General features: G+C 41.1%; 1 protein-coding gene across 1 annotated transcript in view; it reads left to right on the plus strand.

Moving 5' to 3' along the window:
- Positions 1-1,408: 1,408 nt before the first annotated feature.
- LOC117452496 (metal transporter CNNM4) overlaps positions 1,409-17,455 on the plus strand; it is a 59,610-nt gene continuing 43,563 nt past the window's right edge. Inside the window, 1 exon segment of the mRNA XM_034091176.2 lies at positions 1,409-2,830. Within this exon segment, the coding sequence (XP_033947067.1) occupies positions 1,417-2,830 (1,414 nt within the window). The 5' untranslated portion in view covers positions 1,409-1,416.

Consider the following 17,455-nt stretch of genomic DNA (forward strand, 5'->3'; position numbering starts at 1 on the left):
CACAAATCAAAACAAACATTATATATGATTATTATTCTTAGTTGCAGATAATTCGTTTTACATTGATACACTGTGTCACCGGAAAGTCTTAATATGCATTTTGATATAGAACCTTCCTTTTGATTAATTGGGATGACTACCATGTGTATATAATGTCATACCATGAAATAGAATAAACCAATAAACTGTAATGACTGGATTTTTTTTTCTTGACTTTTGGGAATATGAAATAAAGATTGTATTTTGCATTTAGGTTTTTTAGCCATCATTGAATAATTGTAAAACTACTTTTGTATGCTGGCTCTATGTTAATACAACACTGTAGTATAACAACCTTACATTATTATTTTTTTAAAAGGCCTGAAAAAACAGTTTTCTCTAAATAGAGACTTGAGCCTTTTAACTTGGAAATATTTGATAACTTTCCCTAAACCTAAAGACTAAAAAGTATTTGATATGTTATTTAAAAAATGTGCCACTAATAAATTCACGTTAATTATTTATTTACAGGATCATAACGTTAATGCTGGAGGTCATGTTATTAGCCATTTTCATTAGGCTGCACTGTGTGATATAACCACCATGGGGAGCTCTGTTCCCAGTAAATAAATGTACACACGCTGATGTTAGAAAAATAAAAAGGGAGGACATCGTTTGTTATCTTTCAAGGCACATTGATACAATAATCCAGGGTTTCTGTATTCCTCCAACTTGTCCCTTTTTTCTTTTTAGTACCAGTTTAGTTTTGTCCATATTTAAGATTAAACTACAGGTTGAAGCAGGAAGTTATTCAATGTTCATTAAAAGACAGCACACATAGATGTAGTTGTTTCCGATTCCTCTGTAATACCTCTGGTTCAAAAAGTCTTAAAGAAAGAAACCAAAAATATATATTTTTTTATTTAAAAAAAACTGTAATCAAGCCAATATAACCTTTATTTTTTTCTGTATATCAGTCTTTTTTTCACACATATCTTTATCACAATGGATCCTTTATTAAAATGTTTAAATTAATTCAGAAATTCAAAATGTTAATGAATGATATTAAAACTCCGAATGTTGTCCCAAATATGAATGGACACTATTTCATGTTTTAGGTTCTAATTGTTATGTTTTCCAGGGTGATTTTACATGTATTGTTGGAGGAAGCCTATATAGGTTTTTATTGCCAACGACTGCGTCACTTTAATTCTTGTGAAGAAGATAATAAAGAACTTGAAACTAATCCACCTTAAAAGCAAAACAAAGAAATATCAGTCGACCTTTAAAATGAAAACATAGGGGGCTCGGTTGAGTGACGTTTCTCCCGCTGATTGGCTGTATTTTCAGGGTATGCTGGCATGCAGATGAGGGGGGTGGGCTCGTGGAAACGAGTAGCTGACGTCATTTCCCCTATTCGCATAGAGCGAAACAAACATGGCGATAGAGTCGAGTGGTCGGGGGTTTACGCTAACTTTATTCGTGTTTTCTTGTGTTTTTGCGGGCAGGCAAGCCCAGGAGGCGCCGGCGGAGACAAGACTCGGCCCCCGGATACTTGGCATGAGGCTGGAGAGGAGCGTAACGCCGGCCGGGACCACCGAAAGAGGGGTTATTCAGGTGACCGAGGGCAGCGACACCCTCTTCAGGTTCTACGGGCTCCGCTTGCGCTCAAACAGCTCTGCTCTCATCAAGTTTATGGAACTTTACTCCAGCGATAAAGAGGATGATAATTTTGGCGCCATCATGCACGACTTCAATAGGACTTGTCCGGAGCACACGAAGGATATAGAAGTGAAGGGGTCCATGGTGGTAACCAACAAGAACACCTCCGGGGTGGTCAGCCTCTTTATCAAGGAGCTCCGCAAGAGCGAGGCGGTAAAGGTGTTCGGCTTGTGTGTCCGCGACACCCAGGAGAAGGAGGAGACGTGGTACCTGCTGGACGATGAGGACGCCAGGCTGCGGGTGGTGGAGGTGGCGAAGTCCTTGCTGCCTGTCTGGCTGCAGGTGATCCTCATAGCCTTCCTGCTGGTGCTATCCGGCATGTTCAGCGGGCTCAACCTTGGGCTGATGGCGCTGGACCCGATGGAGCTCCGCATCGTGCAGAGCTGCGGCACCGAGAAGGAGAAGAAGTACGCGCGGAAGATCGAGCCCATCCGCAGGAAGGGAAACTACTTACTGTGCTCGCTGCTCCTGGGAAACGTCCTGGTCAACACCACCCTCACCATCCTCCTGGACGACCTCACCAAGTCCGGGATCGGCGCTGTAGTCGCCTCCACCGTCGGCATCGTTATTTTCGGGGAGATCGTCCCGCAGTCGCTGTGCTCCAGGCACGGTTTAGCAGTCGGGGCGAACACCATCATGGTCACCAAGTTGTTCATGCTGCTAACTTTCCCTCTGTCGTGGCCCATCAGCAAGCTCCTGGACTGCGTGCTGGGCCAGGAGATCGGCACCGTGTACAACCGGGAGAAGCTGGTGGGGATGCTGAAGGTCACCGAGCCGTACAACGACCTGGTGAAAGAGGAGCTCAACATGATCCAGGGTGCGCTGGAGCTCAGGACTAAAACCGTGGAGGATGCCATGACGGCTGTCGGAAACTGCTTCATGATGCAATGCGACGCCGTGTTGGACTTCAACACCATGTCGGAGATCATGGAGAGCGGATACACAAGGATACCTGTGTACGAGCACGAGCGCTCCAACATCGTGGACATCCTGTATGTGAAGGACCTGGCCTTTGTGGACCCGGACGACTGCACCACACTGAAGACCATCACCAAGTTTTACAACCACCCGGTGCACTTCGTCTTCCACGACACCAAGCTGGACTCCATGCTGGAGGAGTTCAAGAAAGGTTTGTGGACATCTTGTCATGTGGTCATGCAAGTTAGAGTACGGGGTGCACAACATCAAATACTGTGGTGGTGGGCCAGGACAGGCAGAGGCAGCAGAAGGTCTCACCTTGTGATACTTATTGTAATCTTACTGAAGTATATTTAAAGTACCAAAAGTTAAATTAACAATCATACACTATAAAGCGTTTCAGAATTATGTTTATTATTAGATTATAAGTGTCACAAATACAAACAAACTCCACCTTTACCAGCTGCAGTATAAACGTAATCACCTTCTGCTGTGTAGTAACCCATAACATATACAATGTATACAAATAAATAGGTCAATATGTCAATCATCAGTTGATTTTAGTGTTGTATTACAAATAATCTCAATGTGCAAAGTAACCAAAGCTGCCACCGAAACGCAGGGGAGTAAAGAGTGCAGCATTTGCCTCCAAACTGTAGCTTAAATATATAAAATACAATGGATAAACTCAAGCAAAGAACAACTGTGTTCAAGTTATACTGAAACACAGTACATGTTGTACTTAGTTACTTCCCACCTATGAAAGTATTTGTGGTCCGGAGAGTCAGGAGTAACTATTTTCTATTTGCTTTGAGTGACAGAACCGTGCTGTTTATTTTTGACACAGTATTTGGTTAGTCAGGAATCAGGATACTCCCACAGGTTGTTTTGAGGCTTAACTTAGTAGTAGTGTTATACGCTTACTTAACAACTTTTCCTGTTTGGCAGATGTCTTACCATTGCCTCCTTTTTCGCATTGATCGTGATGGGCAAAACACAAAAAGCAGCTCCAGCTGTGTTCCTTTTTTAGCGATCATTCGGTCTGTATTATCAAACCGTATTTGAGCACCTGTAAAAGTGCTAACAAATTAAATCTATTATTATTATTAGTAGTAGAGCTGAGTTTGACCTTTTTTGTGGAGCAGGTCAAACAATAACATACATTCTAGCCTTGGGGATTAGTCCTTTGTGAATGTATCCTTCCTGCAACAGGGTAAAAGAAAGAAAACATTTGGTCTTTTATGCTGTTGCTCTGATCTCGAGTGTCAGAATGAGGTTCAATGAGACGGCTGTCTTTACTATGTGCATCGAGCATTTTAATAGAAGGTCAGCTGTCTGTTAGTCCCTCTTGATGTCATGGTCATACACGTTTTAAATTCTCTGAGGTTCAGGAGTGATTCTTACTCAAGTTGCCATATATTATATTCAACCTGTAGTAGACTTTGTTGGAAGGATTACAAAGGGAGAAAGCATGTTCAGTTCCTACAGAGTGAGAGAAAACATTGTTGCTAAAGACTAAAGCTGTGTTTTTGACAAAAGTGACTCGGCTGAGAAGTGGTAATGAGGCTTTGTCAAAAATCAAATGTAGCCTCTGTCTTGTTTTTGTGTAGTATCAAAAACACTTCCCTGTTTTACTTCTCTCTTCTTACCCAGCTGCTTTTCCTCTTTCGAAACACACACACCTTCACAAATGTGCACGCTCCCTCTCTCAAGAGGCCGTACACACACTGACGCCATCCCCCGCAGGGATATCTTTTTCCTTTTCTCAGGCTTCTCATCTCAAGGTTACAGACAGTAGACACTCTTGCTGTGTCTATAACTCAGCAGTGAGGAATAAGCGATTGTGTTTCTGTGTCCGCTCTGGCATCCTACTGTAACACGGTAAAACCTCAATGAACTTGGTCGGCAGCGTGATTTGTTTATACCAAATATGATTGGCTGAAAAAAGAGAGCTGTATCAGATCTACCGCTGTATATGGTCTTTGAGTCGTGTTGTAGCTGTGGTGCGCAGCGCTGTGTGACATAGCCAAGAAACGTCTCTACGACTCTTCTTAGCTTGGCTGGCAAGGTGGGAGGCTTTGGCAGTGCACACGCGCACACACACACACACACACACACACACACACACACACACACACACACACACACACACACACACACACACACACACACACACACACACACACACACACACACACACACACACACACACACACACACACACACACACACACACACACACACTAGTGTTGTCACGATACCAACATTTTGGTTTCGATACCGATACCAAGTCAAGAATTGCGATTCTGATTCTTTTTCGATACTTTTCTTAAAAAAAGGGAAACGCGGAATATCGGCTTTAAAATGAGGAATAACAGATGATTTTAGCAGTCAGAACAACTAAAGCAGCAGTGTTACTAAGAACAGAAACGCCAAAGAGTCACATCTAATATAAATATATATAAAAGCATTTATTTTAATTGTGTAGCAGTGAGTTTAACATTTTGGCAGCACTGATGAGCATTTTGAAAATGTATTTTCATGCCTCTGTGCAAGGCTTAGTCTTTCTATCTGTATAGCCACTGGTGTAACTAAGTTCATAAACTCAAGTACTACTTGGGTACAATTTTGAGATACTTGTACTTTATTTAAGTATTTCAATGTTTCTTTTGCTACTTTGTACTTCTACTCCACTACAGTTCAGAGGTACATGGTGTACTTTTCCTCCACTACATGTATTTAATACCTTTAGTTACTCTACAGATGTGGATGAATGATGTGAGATATAATCAAGTGTTAAATCAGACTTTAGTTCCACCTGGAGTAAATCCACCAGCTACCCTGCAGTCTACAAAGTACTTCAGACTAGCTGCACCTTCACCAGCTTTGAGAACACTTTCATGATCAATCATTATAAAACACATCAGATATATTATTCTGAAACGGACCAATCTGCACAACGACTACTTTTACTGTCGCTACTTTTTACTTTTACTTGAGGAACATTTTGAATGCAGTACTTTTACTGTAACAGAGTATTCCTACACTCTGGTGCTTCTACTTTTACTGTCGCTACTTTAACTATATTTTGATGATAATACTTTTGTACTTTTATTTGAGGAACATTTTGATTGCAGGATTGTTCCTACATTCTGGTACTTCTACTTTTACTCAAGTACAAGATATATACTTATACCACCTCCGTTTATAGCCTATGAAAAAAACTAATAGAAAACGAAGGCTAAAGCTAACGTTTATAGCCTATGAAAAAAACTAATAGAAAACAAAGGCTAAAGCTAACGTTAGCAGATAGTGATGCTAGTTTGCTAGTTAAGTTTGCTCAACGATAATATTGCGACAGAAAAACTTTTCAGTGCACATCACGCTCTGCTGCTCCGACAGGAAGCTCTGCTCTGAACACCTGAACGGCCCGTTCACAGACTTCTGGCGTCTTTTTTGTCAACAAGCCGAGGCGCAGCGGCAGTTGCACTCCCACTTGCAGCCATGCTTCTCGTTTTCTCACATGCTCTGGCAGCTAGCGCGTGGCCGCGTGCACGAGAGAGGGGAGGGACTTAGAACGTGCTTGCAGCGTGAGAGGAGCGGGACTGCAGGCACGGCTGCAGTGCAGGGAGTGGAAGCAGAGCGCTGAACACACACGGCTCTTATTAAAACGGCACTTTTTCACGGGAGTACTTTCCCCCGTCATTCTTAAAGTACCGATACTAATGAAACGGAGGAATCGTACCGTTTTTAACGGCAGGGTATCGCGGTACCTTTCAAGTATCGGTACACCGTGCAACACTAACACACACACACACACAAGGCTGCACAGGGAGTTAAAAACAATCCGCGTTTGCGCAAAGCTCGGCAGATAGATGAACTTCAAACAGTTATGAGAATAGGTGCTGTGTATAGGTGCTGTGTTTGATGGTTATGGCAACTTTGAAAGACCTCCGCCTCTTGTTGCTGGTGGGCAGATATATACGGAAAAAGATTTTGAAGACTACGGAGCCCTGGAGGGTTCATAGAGAGAAAAAGAAATACAACGAGGCCACGTTTTATTAATTTGTGCGCACGAGATACTTTCTTATGGTTAGACACATCGAACTGCCCGATTATTACGCTATATTATTAGTAGTAGTGGTGCACCGATATTAGGAATTATGACGTCATCCCGATAAACCCGATAAAAGTATTGATAGCCCCGATAATATACAATATATTTTTTGGGTAAAAAAAAAAGAAAGAAATACTGCGGTGTGGGTGGATTGGGATGAGGGGTGCTTGTTTTTCACTCGGCTCCTCCCATTTTGCCAGTACTGTGGTATTAGTGGTTTAGGAAGAGGGGAGTTTTTCACAAATCCAGCGCTCCCTAACTCGTGCCTGGCTGTGACGTAAATGGTGTGCGGCCGTGAAGCCAGGACAGTAAACAAACATGTCGTCGGTAGTATGGGACTATTTCAAAGTTTCAGAGTTAGATAGTTCGCTTGCCATTTGTATTAACAGATGCAATGCAGAAGTTCCACGAGGAGGGAAAAAGGCAACGAGCTATAATACTTCCAACCTGATTAGTCACCTGAAACATCGCCATCGCTACGATGGTGTGTTAAAAGCGTACGAAGACGCCTGCGCTGCTAAACTAGCAGCAAATCCAAAGCCAGCTGCAAAGGCACCGGGGCTTTTACCTATCGACGAGGCTTTTGTAAAAGGCAAGAAGTTTATTTGGGAAAATAAATATGGTCACTTTGAAGAGTCAAAACTGTTCTTGGCTTTGTTTTGTTCATAGTAGTAATGCTCATGTCATTTGCTCACTACTGGTCTTTTTTTTACCACCAGGTGTGCAAAAACTACAGGTACATTTAATATATATATATTAGGGCTGTCAAACGATTACAATTTTTAATCAGATTAATCGCAGCTTAAAAATGAATTAATCATGATTAATCACCATTCGAACTTTGTCCAAAATATGCCATTTATTTATGTATATTGTTGTGGGAATGGAAAGATAAATGAAAGAAGGCGGATATATCAATTTAACATACAGTAGGCCTATCTATGTTTATTATAACATTTTTCTGCGTGTCAAAATGAAAGACGACCCACACACCTATCAATCATCAAACCGTGGGGTCTTAATTCATTACGTGTTGATTTCTATCAACGGGGGAGTACTTCAGGAAAGTCGACAGGGGGGGGGGGGGGGGGGGGGCTAGTGGAGTACTTCGTGACCACAGAGTGTGAACGTTGTGATCAGCTGTTTTAGCCCAGTTCAATGCGCTAAATATACACATGTGTGTATATATATATATATATATATATATTAGAGCTGGGACTCGATTAAAAAAATTAATCTAATTAATTAGAGGCTTTGTAATTAATTAATCGCATTTTATAATATACATATTTGACCTGAGAACAGTGAGAAGCAATTTTCACATGGATTTTACTCCAAGTGGTTTACAGTCGAGTGCAATCCAGTGAGCCAGGGAGTTGGTTATTTTCTCAGAAGTGGACTTACTTATCCTGGCCCTGAAACCAGTCATCTGGTTGGGTCAGGGTGTGGTTCCTTGCACTCGGAGTCGGGCTAACGTCCACGCTAGCTGCTACATGCTTTTCATTTAGGTGATACTTTAGGCTTGATGTGCTGCGGTGATATGCAAATTCTTTTTTGCATAATTTGCACACAACCGTGCTCTTATCGACGCTTCCATCCGTCCGTTTTTTAAAACAAAATGTCCCATCCACGGGGCCGACCAAAGCGGTCTCATCAGCTTGTTCGTTCATGTTTGACTATTGTTCACCGTGGTTTGTTGTTGTTTGAAGTCCCATGCTGAAGTTATGAACGTAAATTGGTGCTCCAGTATAATCGGTACGCCTGAAACTCATCCAGTGAGAAACGTTCCGCTGTGCAAAAATAAGTGCGATTTAAAATGCGATAATTTTTTTAACGCGTTAATTTTTGTGTAATTAATTAATCTTAATTAACGCGTTAAAGTCCTGGCCCTAATATATATATATTATATTGTTGTCGGTATCGGTCTTGAGAAGCAGGAAGTTATCGGTATCGGTTTCAAAAAACCAATATCGTGCATCCCTAATTATTAGTTTTATGAAGAAGATGTCTGGTCGCCAGGGCGTGTGTGTGTGTGTCAACGTGTGTGTGTGGGCATTTGTTTTCAGAAGATATTATGATAGTGGCGTTCGTTCCGGTGCACTCCGACAGCATTTAGCACTAGCCTTCATCGAGATTAAGATTAAACAATCTTCTTTCACTTGGGAATACACATATGGAGTTAGCCAGATGTGTGTAAATTACTGTTCATGGGCATTTGAAAACAAATGCCGGTGTCACACACATACACCGAACACACCCCCCCCCCCTGGTGACCGGACATTCATAAAACGAGGTGTGTGTGTGTGTGTGTGTGTGTGTGTGTGTGTGTGTGTGTGTGTGTGTGTGTGTGTGTGTGTGTGTGTGTGTGTGTGTGTGTGTGTGTGTGTGTGTGTGTGTGTGTGTGTGTGTGTGTGTGTGTGTGTGTGTGTGTGTGTGTGTGTGTGTGTGTGTGTGTGTGTGTGTGTGTGTGTGTGTGTGTGTGTGTGTGTGTGTGTGTGTGTGTGTGTGTGTGTGTGTGTGTGTCTAAAACGTGGCAGCCTCAATCTCAATTCAGCGGTTCTAATGAAGGTAAACACAGTGAAGGCGCTGCATAAAAGACACAGCTCTCTGCGTGCAGATGCAGATACTGTGAGAGTCACGGACATTAATTCATAGATCAAGGCAGACTGGTTCGCAGACTCTCCTGTTTTGCCAATCCGGTGCTTAAACAAATAGCTCTACACCTCTAGCTGGAATGTCCCTAAAATGAAGTCTGAGTTTGAAATATATCTCAAATAATGTATGCACTGCCATTTCCCCACATAAACATAACATAACAGTCTGCAATGAAACGGTTGTCTCCTGTGCGCTCCACTTCCTACTTGACGCACCGGTAGGAAGCACAAGAAAGTATCTTGTGCTCATGAAAAAGTATCTTGTGCGCACGAGAAAGTATATTTCTTGTGCCCACGAGAAAGTATATTTCTCGTGCACGAATGAATAAAACGTGGCCTCGTTTTATTTAAATTGAGGCCACGAATTACATCTTGTGCGCACGAATGCATAAAACGTGGCCTCGTTTTATTTATTTTTCTCTCTATGAACCCTTCAGGGCTCCGTAGAAGACCTTAAAGTAGTAGTAGTAGTGTAGAAGGATTTGCCGTGTCAACAAAATCATATTTATTATGAGTTCATGTTCTAGGACACTTAGTTGACTTGAGATGCAGGAATTCTATTATTTGTTGCATATTCAAAAGACACATTTTAAATCTTCATAAACATTAGGACTCAATGGGTGTTGTTGCAAACTGCAGAGCTTTGAGCAACTGCTCGATGTGTTCCCAGTTCAGAAGGTGTGCACAAATAGAGCACAAGAGTTCTTGTAAGATTGTAAAACTTATATCCCATTTTGTGCCATCAAACCGGCTCTGGTGCTGGTAAATATGTAAATGGTAGCTCAAAATCAACCCATTTAAGTTGAATATCATTACAGTTGCATACATGCATTCCATCTTGCAGCCCAATTTTACCCTTTTTTGTACAGCCAGTCATAAAGCCAGTACCATATCTTTCATGTGAAGGCGGCATCCACTCCAAATAGATATAACACCTTGTTTAAATCTAGGAAATAATCATCTAGGAGCTGTTATTACAGGTTATTATCTTCTACAGCAGCATATTTTGGAAGAATTAGCTATGTCAGAGAATAACTTTGGATGCCTTATTTTTCTTATCTAACTGTATAATATATGATGAGTATTTTACTTGTAGAATGTATTTAGTCGACAGGGTTGATATTCAACTGTGTCCTTGTGAAGTCTCTCCTAGCTGGCAGCATGTTGTGAATGCTTCTATTTCCTGCATTAAATATATATTCATCAATTTCTGGTAAATGTTTTGATAGACAAAGTTTGTCTAAAGCTTTTTACCCATTGTTCTTCCCGCCCTCTTAACTCGACTCCCTGCTTACATCTCAAGTTCCTCTCACTTGCTGCTTAGCATCAGTTACCACGGTGATGGCATCCAACATTGTCAGTGTGCGTATACTGTACACAAACCTGTTTCTCTAAGTCGTGCTCTTTATGATACACATATGCCCCTTCATTACAAGATTTTGAGGCGTTTACTTTTATAAGCAAAGGTTCAACGCCTATAGTTAATAATAAATACTCTATAAACTGACATTTCTACGTGTGTGTGTGTGTGTGTGTGTGTGTGTGTGTGTGTGTGTGTGTGTGTGTGTGTGTGTGTGTGTGTGTGTGTGTGTGTGTGTGTGTGTGTGTGTGTGTGTGTGTGTGTGTGTGTGTGTGTGTGTGTGTGTGTGTGTGTGTGTGTGTGTGTGTGTGTGTGTGTGTGTGTGTGTGTGTGTGTGTGTGTGTGTGTGTGTGTGTGTGTGTGTGTGTGTGTGTGTGTGTGTGTGTGTGTGTGTGTGTGTGTGTTTCTTGTCATTATGACCTTTCACGGGGGACTATGAAGTGACCTTTTTAGAAATTAAATGATACACTGGCTTTCAGCAGGAGGTAACACAAAACTGGTAGAATATGAGAACATTCGTAAGAAAACGCAAGTTTGTGTGTATTGGTAGATTTAATAGAAATAAAGGCACATGTTTTCAAGTATACTGAGATTTTTTACAATTACTGATATTATAGATGGCATTCCTCTCATGTATAATACTCAGAGAGGTGCACTGGACATCAGGCTTCATTTAGAAAACACACACACACACACACACACACACACACACACACACACACACACACACACACACACACACACACACACACACACACTGGAGGCACATCACACTCGGTCAACAGACTGTCACATGATGTACCCTCAAGCAGCCGCCTGCGTTAGCCTCCATGTATGCCTCAGTGACTTTAAAAAGATCATTACAGGTTAATACAAATAAACATGTTAGATGATCGTATATTGTAATAGTTGCAATTTTCTTCTTATTGATGTTCATAATAAAGAAGTAAAAGCAGAAACACAGTGAGACTACATTTAAAAAAAAAAAAAAAGAAGACGTCTTTATAATTTTACTTAAAAACTTTGGGTTGAACAAAGAGCTGAAAGGATTAATGGAGACGTTGGTCAAAATAAGTATTTTTATTCAAAAATGCCAGGTAACAGTTTCTCAAATATGAATATCGTTATCAATAATTGGTCTTGTTTAATATTAAAAGACATATTTGGGTTTTAATTTCTGGGTTGGGCTATATAGGACGTTCAAATATTTGAACTAAAAACATTTACATTTTCGACATTTAAAAAAACAAATCAAGTCAATGGACATCTATACGATCCAATGTTAACAACAGCTCTGTAATGCGAGCTCTAACTGTTGTGCTTGTGTTGGGCATGTGCCCACAATGCTCATTGAAAGCCACTAATCCAAATAAATAGTATTTGTGTTTAGATTTAAAATCATAAATGTAAATAAGTCATTTTTCCCATTATGGGAGCATTTCAAATATGTGTCTTCCAAAACTTGAATGTCTCGTTGAAGACACACATATTCAAGTGTTGTTTCGCCCTGCTGGTTATTTTCGTGGATTTTTCGGTTGTAATTACTGCACTTGTTTGCCCTCTTTGTTATGGTGTGTGAAACCACACTAGATTTGATGTGAGTCAGTAGTCACGTCTCAGACTAATAGACTAAACACACAATTCCTGTTGAACCTGAAACACAGGAAATAGACCAGCTTGTGTTTTGTTTGTGGTCGTCAGGAACGTCTGCATTATGTGCTGTTTATCAGTCAGTGTTTCCCCTAGGATGGAGTCATAGCAGCGGTGCTAAGGCACGTGGGCCCAGCAAAATGTGAGCGCGGAGCGAGTGGATTTTTTTTTGTGTGCGTGGTGCGCCCCGCCAATATGTTTCTATGTGTCTGCCAGCACAAGAAAGGCTCTTGAGGCTCTACAGGTGTATTTTGCTAAATCACCTTTATTGAACATACAGTATCACAAATACTACACGTCCACATAACAAACAATCAAAATAAAATGTATGCAATTTAATTATTTTCAACCTGCTTTATTTGGGGGTGGACCTCACATCTTCTAGGGGGGTCAGTCAGTCTGAGCTGAGCTATGTCATACCTATTTGTATGCTTTCACTGTCTGTCCATGGCCTTTATGTGCCTTGTTTTTCTTCTTATGTGTGCTTTTTTATCTATTCGTGTAATATTATATTTTATTATAATGTTATGTTCATTGTGAAGCACTTTGGCAAACCCTCTGTTTTTAAACTGTGCTATACAAATAAAGTGGATTGGATTGGATTGGGTCCAGGGGCATGCACCCCCAGGAAGATGTTTTTTTAAATGTTGAAGTGAAATGCATCAATCTGGTGCACTTTGAGCACAACATGAATTCATAGATACAGCTCTCAACACTCAGACGAAAGGGAGCTGTATGCTTTTCAATAATCCAAACATCTTTAGAATATGATCACAACCAATAACAAATCCTTTAAACTGGTTTATTCTTATCTTATGTTACCTAGTTAGCATTCTTTATTTCTATGTATGCATCTTTTACTAATCACTCTCCTTTTAAACTGTTTTTTCTTTTTTTACTGTCCTATACTCATGGTTGGGAGGGTTACTTTGTAAATGTAATCAGATACTGAATACATGGCTCTGAAAGTAATCCGAACGTATTCAGATGACTTTTAGAATACTTTTTCTTTTTCCATTTTCAAGAACTCAAACACAACATCTTGGTGTCATTCTGGACAGCTCCCTCTCATCTGCACCCCACATAAAAAACATCACCCGGACTGCATTCTTTGTACTGTCTTAAAACCTTTCCTTGGAATTAGGGATGCACAATATTGGTTTTTTGAAACCGATACCGATAACTAGGGGTGGGCGATATTGAAAAATATGTTATCACGATATTTTCAGGCAGTATCACGATAGACGATATATATCACGATATTTTTTCATGTCGGTTATTATGGTTATTTTTCAAGTTACTTAACAGTACAAGGTAACAGAAACTAAAACAAAAAGGAGTAACAGACCAAAATAGCATTTCAAGCTAGTTTTATTTCAGAAATGAATCCCTGAATGAACAAGTGAGCAGTGAACATCAATAAACATGAAAAGGAGGGTAAAACATAACTAAGTAAAACATAAAACATCAATGAGGAAAAGTCAGTGCCAAATAATTAAAATGTAAACTTTAGAGTAGACTTGAAGTGTAATAAAAGACTTTAGCATAACTGAAGGGAAAAACATAAAACGCCACAGCGTCAGTTATGTCTTTCCACCGTTTGCTAGTCTTTTCATAAGGAGCCCCTTTATGAAATGCCTGCCCTATGGTTGCTCGCTGCAAAGAAAGGGGGCGGGGACTTTGGGAGCGTGTCAGACAACTCGGACTGAACGCAAGCAGAGGTGCGCTGACATTGTGAAATCGATCGGGCTTGATATATGGTGAAATTAAAATCAGTAGGTGAGGCTGGGGGAGCGGGAGGGGAAGAGGCTCTCCGTCCGCTGTCATAGCCCCCTGCGCCGCGCACGGAGAGCCTCTTCCCCTCCCGCTATTTTTTTTTTTTTTTATCACGATAGGACGATATCTCTGAAAAAGCATATCGTGGAGACCTAATATCGTCACGACGATATATATCGTCATATCGCCCACCCCTACCGATAACCGATAATAATATTATTTATATATATATATATATATTAAATCTGTAGTTTTTGCACACCTGGTGGTAAAAAAAAAGACTAGTAGTGAGCAAATGACATAAGCATTACTACTATGAACAAAACAAAGCCAAGAACAGTTTTGACTCTCGTCAAGCGCCATCATTTCTATGATGAAGTTAGAGATCGTTTTAGCCCTGGGATCGTCTCTGGCAAACTTCTTGCCTTTTACAAAAGCCTCGTCGATAGGTAAAAGCCCCGGTGCCTTTGCAGCTGGCTTTGGATTTGCCGCTAGTTTAGCAGCGCAGGCGTCTTCGTACGCTTTTAACACACCATCGTAGCGATGGCGATGTTTCAGGTGACTAATCAGGTTGGAAGTATTATAGCTCATTGCCTTTTTCCCTCCTCGTGGAACTTCTGCATTGCATTTGTTAATACAAATAGCAAGCGAACTATCTAACTATGAAACTTTGAAATAGTCCCATACTACCGACGACATGTTTGTTTACTGGCCTGGCTTCACGGCCGCACACCATTTACGTCACAGCCAGGCATGAGTTAGGGAGCGCTGGATTTGTGAAAAACTCCCCTCTTCCTAAACCACTAATACCACAGTACTGGCAAAACGGGAGGAGCCGAGTGAAAAACAAGCGCCCCTCATCCCAATCCACCCACACCGCAGTATTGTTTTCTTTTTTTTTACCCAAAAAATATATTCTATATTATCGGGGCTATTAATACTTTTATCAGGTTTATTGGGATGACGTCGTCATTCCTAATGTCGGGCCGATAATTATCGTGCACCACTACTTGGAATATGTTATGAATTGTAAGGTGTCCTTGGGTGCTTTGAAAGTCGCCCCTAAATAGAATGAATTATCATTATTATTTATTATCTGAAACGATGTAATAACTTTTAAAACTGTTTCCATTCACTTTGATTTTATCCCGTTATGAAATGTCATCATTTTGATGATGCTACATGAACGTTATCTTGCACATTTTATCTAACCATCTCCGTTTCTAACTTTGAATATATTTTAAAAGAGACCTCTCTCTCTCTCATCTGCGTGCGGGGGCGGGGCCTCACAGACACGCTGCATCTCTCTCTCGCTCACAGACACGCTGCAGCGCTGTGCAGAGTGCACACAGTTCTGCCGGTAATGAATATTACATTTTGTGAGTAAACTTTTCCACCAATAATTCCAATAAGTATTCCAAAATGTATTCACTTCAGGTTTACGAAAGTAACTGTAATCAGATTACTCGTTTTTCAAATGTAACACCAGCTGAATACACTTGTTTTTTGTATTCTGATTACGTAACGCCGTTACATGTATTCCGTTACAACCCAACCCTGCCTATAGCACACATTGGAATGATTTCTTACTTTATTTTTTACAATATATAAAATAGATAAAGGTGTGCTCTCTCGTTTTTTCTCTCTGTCTCGCTCACTCGCTCACAGAAGCTGTGTGGTCCTCCGTGGCGATGACGGCTTGCGGTAAAAAATAATAATAAACATATTTCTAAAGGGCCACAAAGGGACACAAACGGGATTTCGAAAAGTGTGTGTGTGTGTGTGTGTGTGTGTGTGTGTGTGTGTGTGGGGGTGTGGGTGTGTGGGTGTGTGTGTGTGTGTGTGTGCGCGCGCGCGCGGGGGGGGCTGCTGCCTTCGGTGGGCCGCTGGCTCTGGCATAGATGGACTTTCACAGCGCCGGTACCGCCGCCGCAAACACCCGTTGCGAGTCTCCGGCTGTAACAGTCCACTACCGCCCACGAGGACCAAGGTTCGATTCCGGCCTGAGGTCCAAAAAATGTATTAAAAAAAAAAAATAATAATCTCCCGTTCATCGCGTCCATTCGCGACCCACCTATCACATCTCTGCACCCCACACTTTGAGAAACGCTGCAGTAGAGGCACGAAATGCATTATGAAACCTGAAAGATTAGCATATGTCCTCTTTAAAATAACACATTTCAAGGATAGTCGTTTGGTGTTGTTTCTAGTTTTTCACACCCTCCTCTCATTTGTCTTTCCTGTATTTCATCAATTCCGAACTGTTTGCTGTTGTCATGCGTTCTTCTGACAGATTGGCCGTTGCACCCTGCCATAAACGCAAATTCAAACACACTTCTGCTTGTGACACACCCTGCGTGAAGACACACACACAATGTACATTTGCTTTATCCAAACACATTCATTTACCACATTCCTCAGTCTAACCTACACATAATCTCAATTGTAATCTCAACCTTTACCCCCAATCCTATCCGTGAACCTGACTTTCAAACAAGCCGGTGGGGCAGAAATAATGACTGCCTCTTTGTAAAAGTACGAAAGAACACAATAATTTACAACTTTGAGTAAAACATTACCCGATCTGAGCATGATAAGGTTGACACAGGGTGGACCTGAATCTCCACTCCTGCTTTTGTGACATGGGTGTGTCCCTCTCTCACGCTCCCACTCTTCCTCTCATCTCTACCACCACTTATCGCATTTCTTTGTCCTTGTTTTTCAGTTTTCTGTTGTGTCTACAGAAGAGCATTTTCAGTCACTCTTGGCAGCGTTCGAATGTGATAAAAGACTCAGAGCATTTATTGCTCCATGAAGAATCTATTTAGGAAGCAGTTATGTTACAACCACTATGTTCACATCAGTGCTGAAGGTGTGCCAGTACAGGGAAAACATGGGAGGAGCTGCCAAACGAGAATATCCCAGATAATAGAACGTTCTGGAAGAATTGTCAATTAATCCTCATATAGTTTTCAATCAAATCAATACGTTGAGGCAGAAGGTGGGCCATGTGGGATTATGCTTGTTTTGTTAAAGATTTTGAAGTTTAGAATTTCTACTTCACATATTTGCCCATTGATTGCAATGACAATAACACTTGAGTTTTTACATTTAATTTCTCCACTAGATTCTTGTTTTTCTCTATCACTTCTAACATGTTGTCATCAATGTGTGAACCCTAAAAATCAACTTTAAAGGTGGGGTAGGTAAGTTTGAAAAACCGGCTCGAGATACACTTTTTGTTATATTCCATGGAATGCTCTTAACATCCCGATAGCA

Source organism: Pseudochaenichthys georgianus, chromosome 9 (genome assembly GCF_902827115.2).
Source record: "Pseudochaenichthys georgianus chromosome 9, fPseGeo1.2, whole genome shotgun sequence".
Lineage (NCBI taxonomy): Eukaryota > Metazoa > Chordata > Actinopteri > Perciformes > Channichthyidae > Pseudochaenichthys > Pseudochaenichthys georgianus.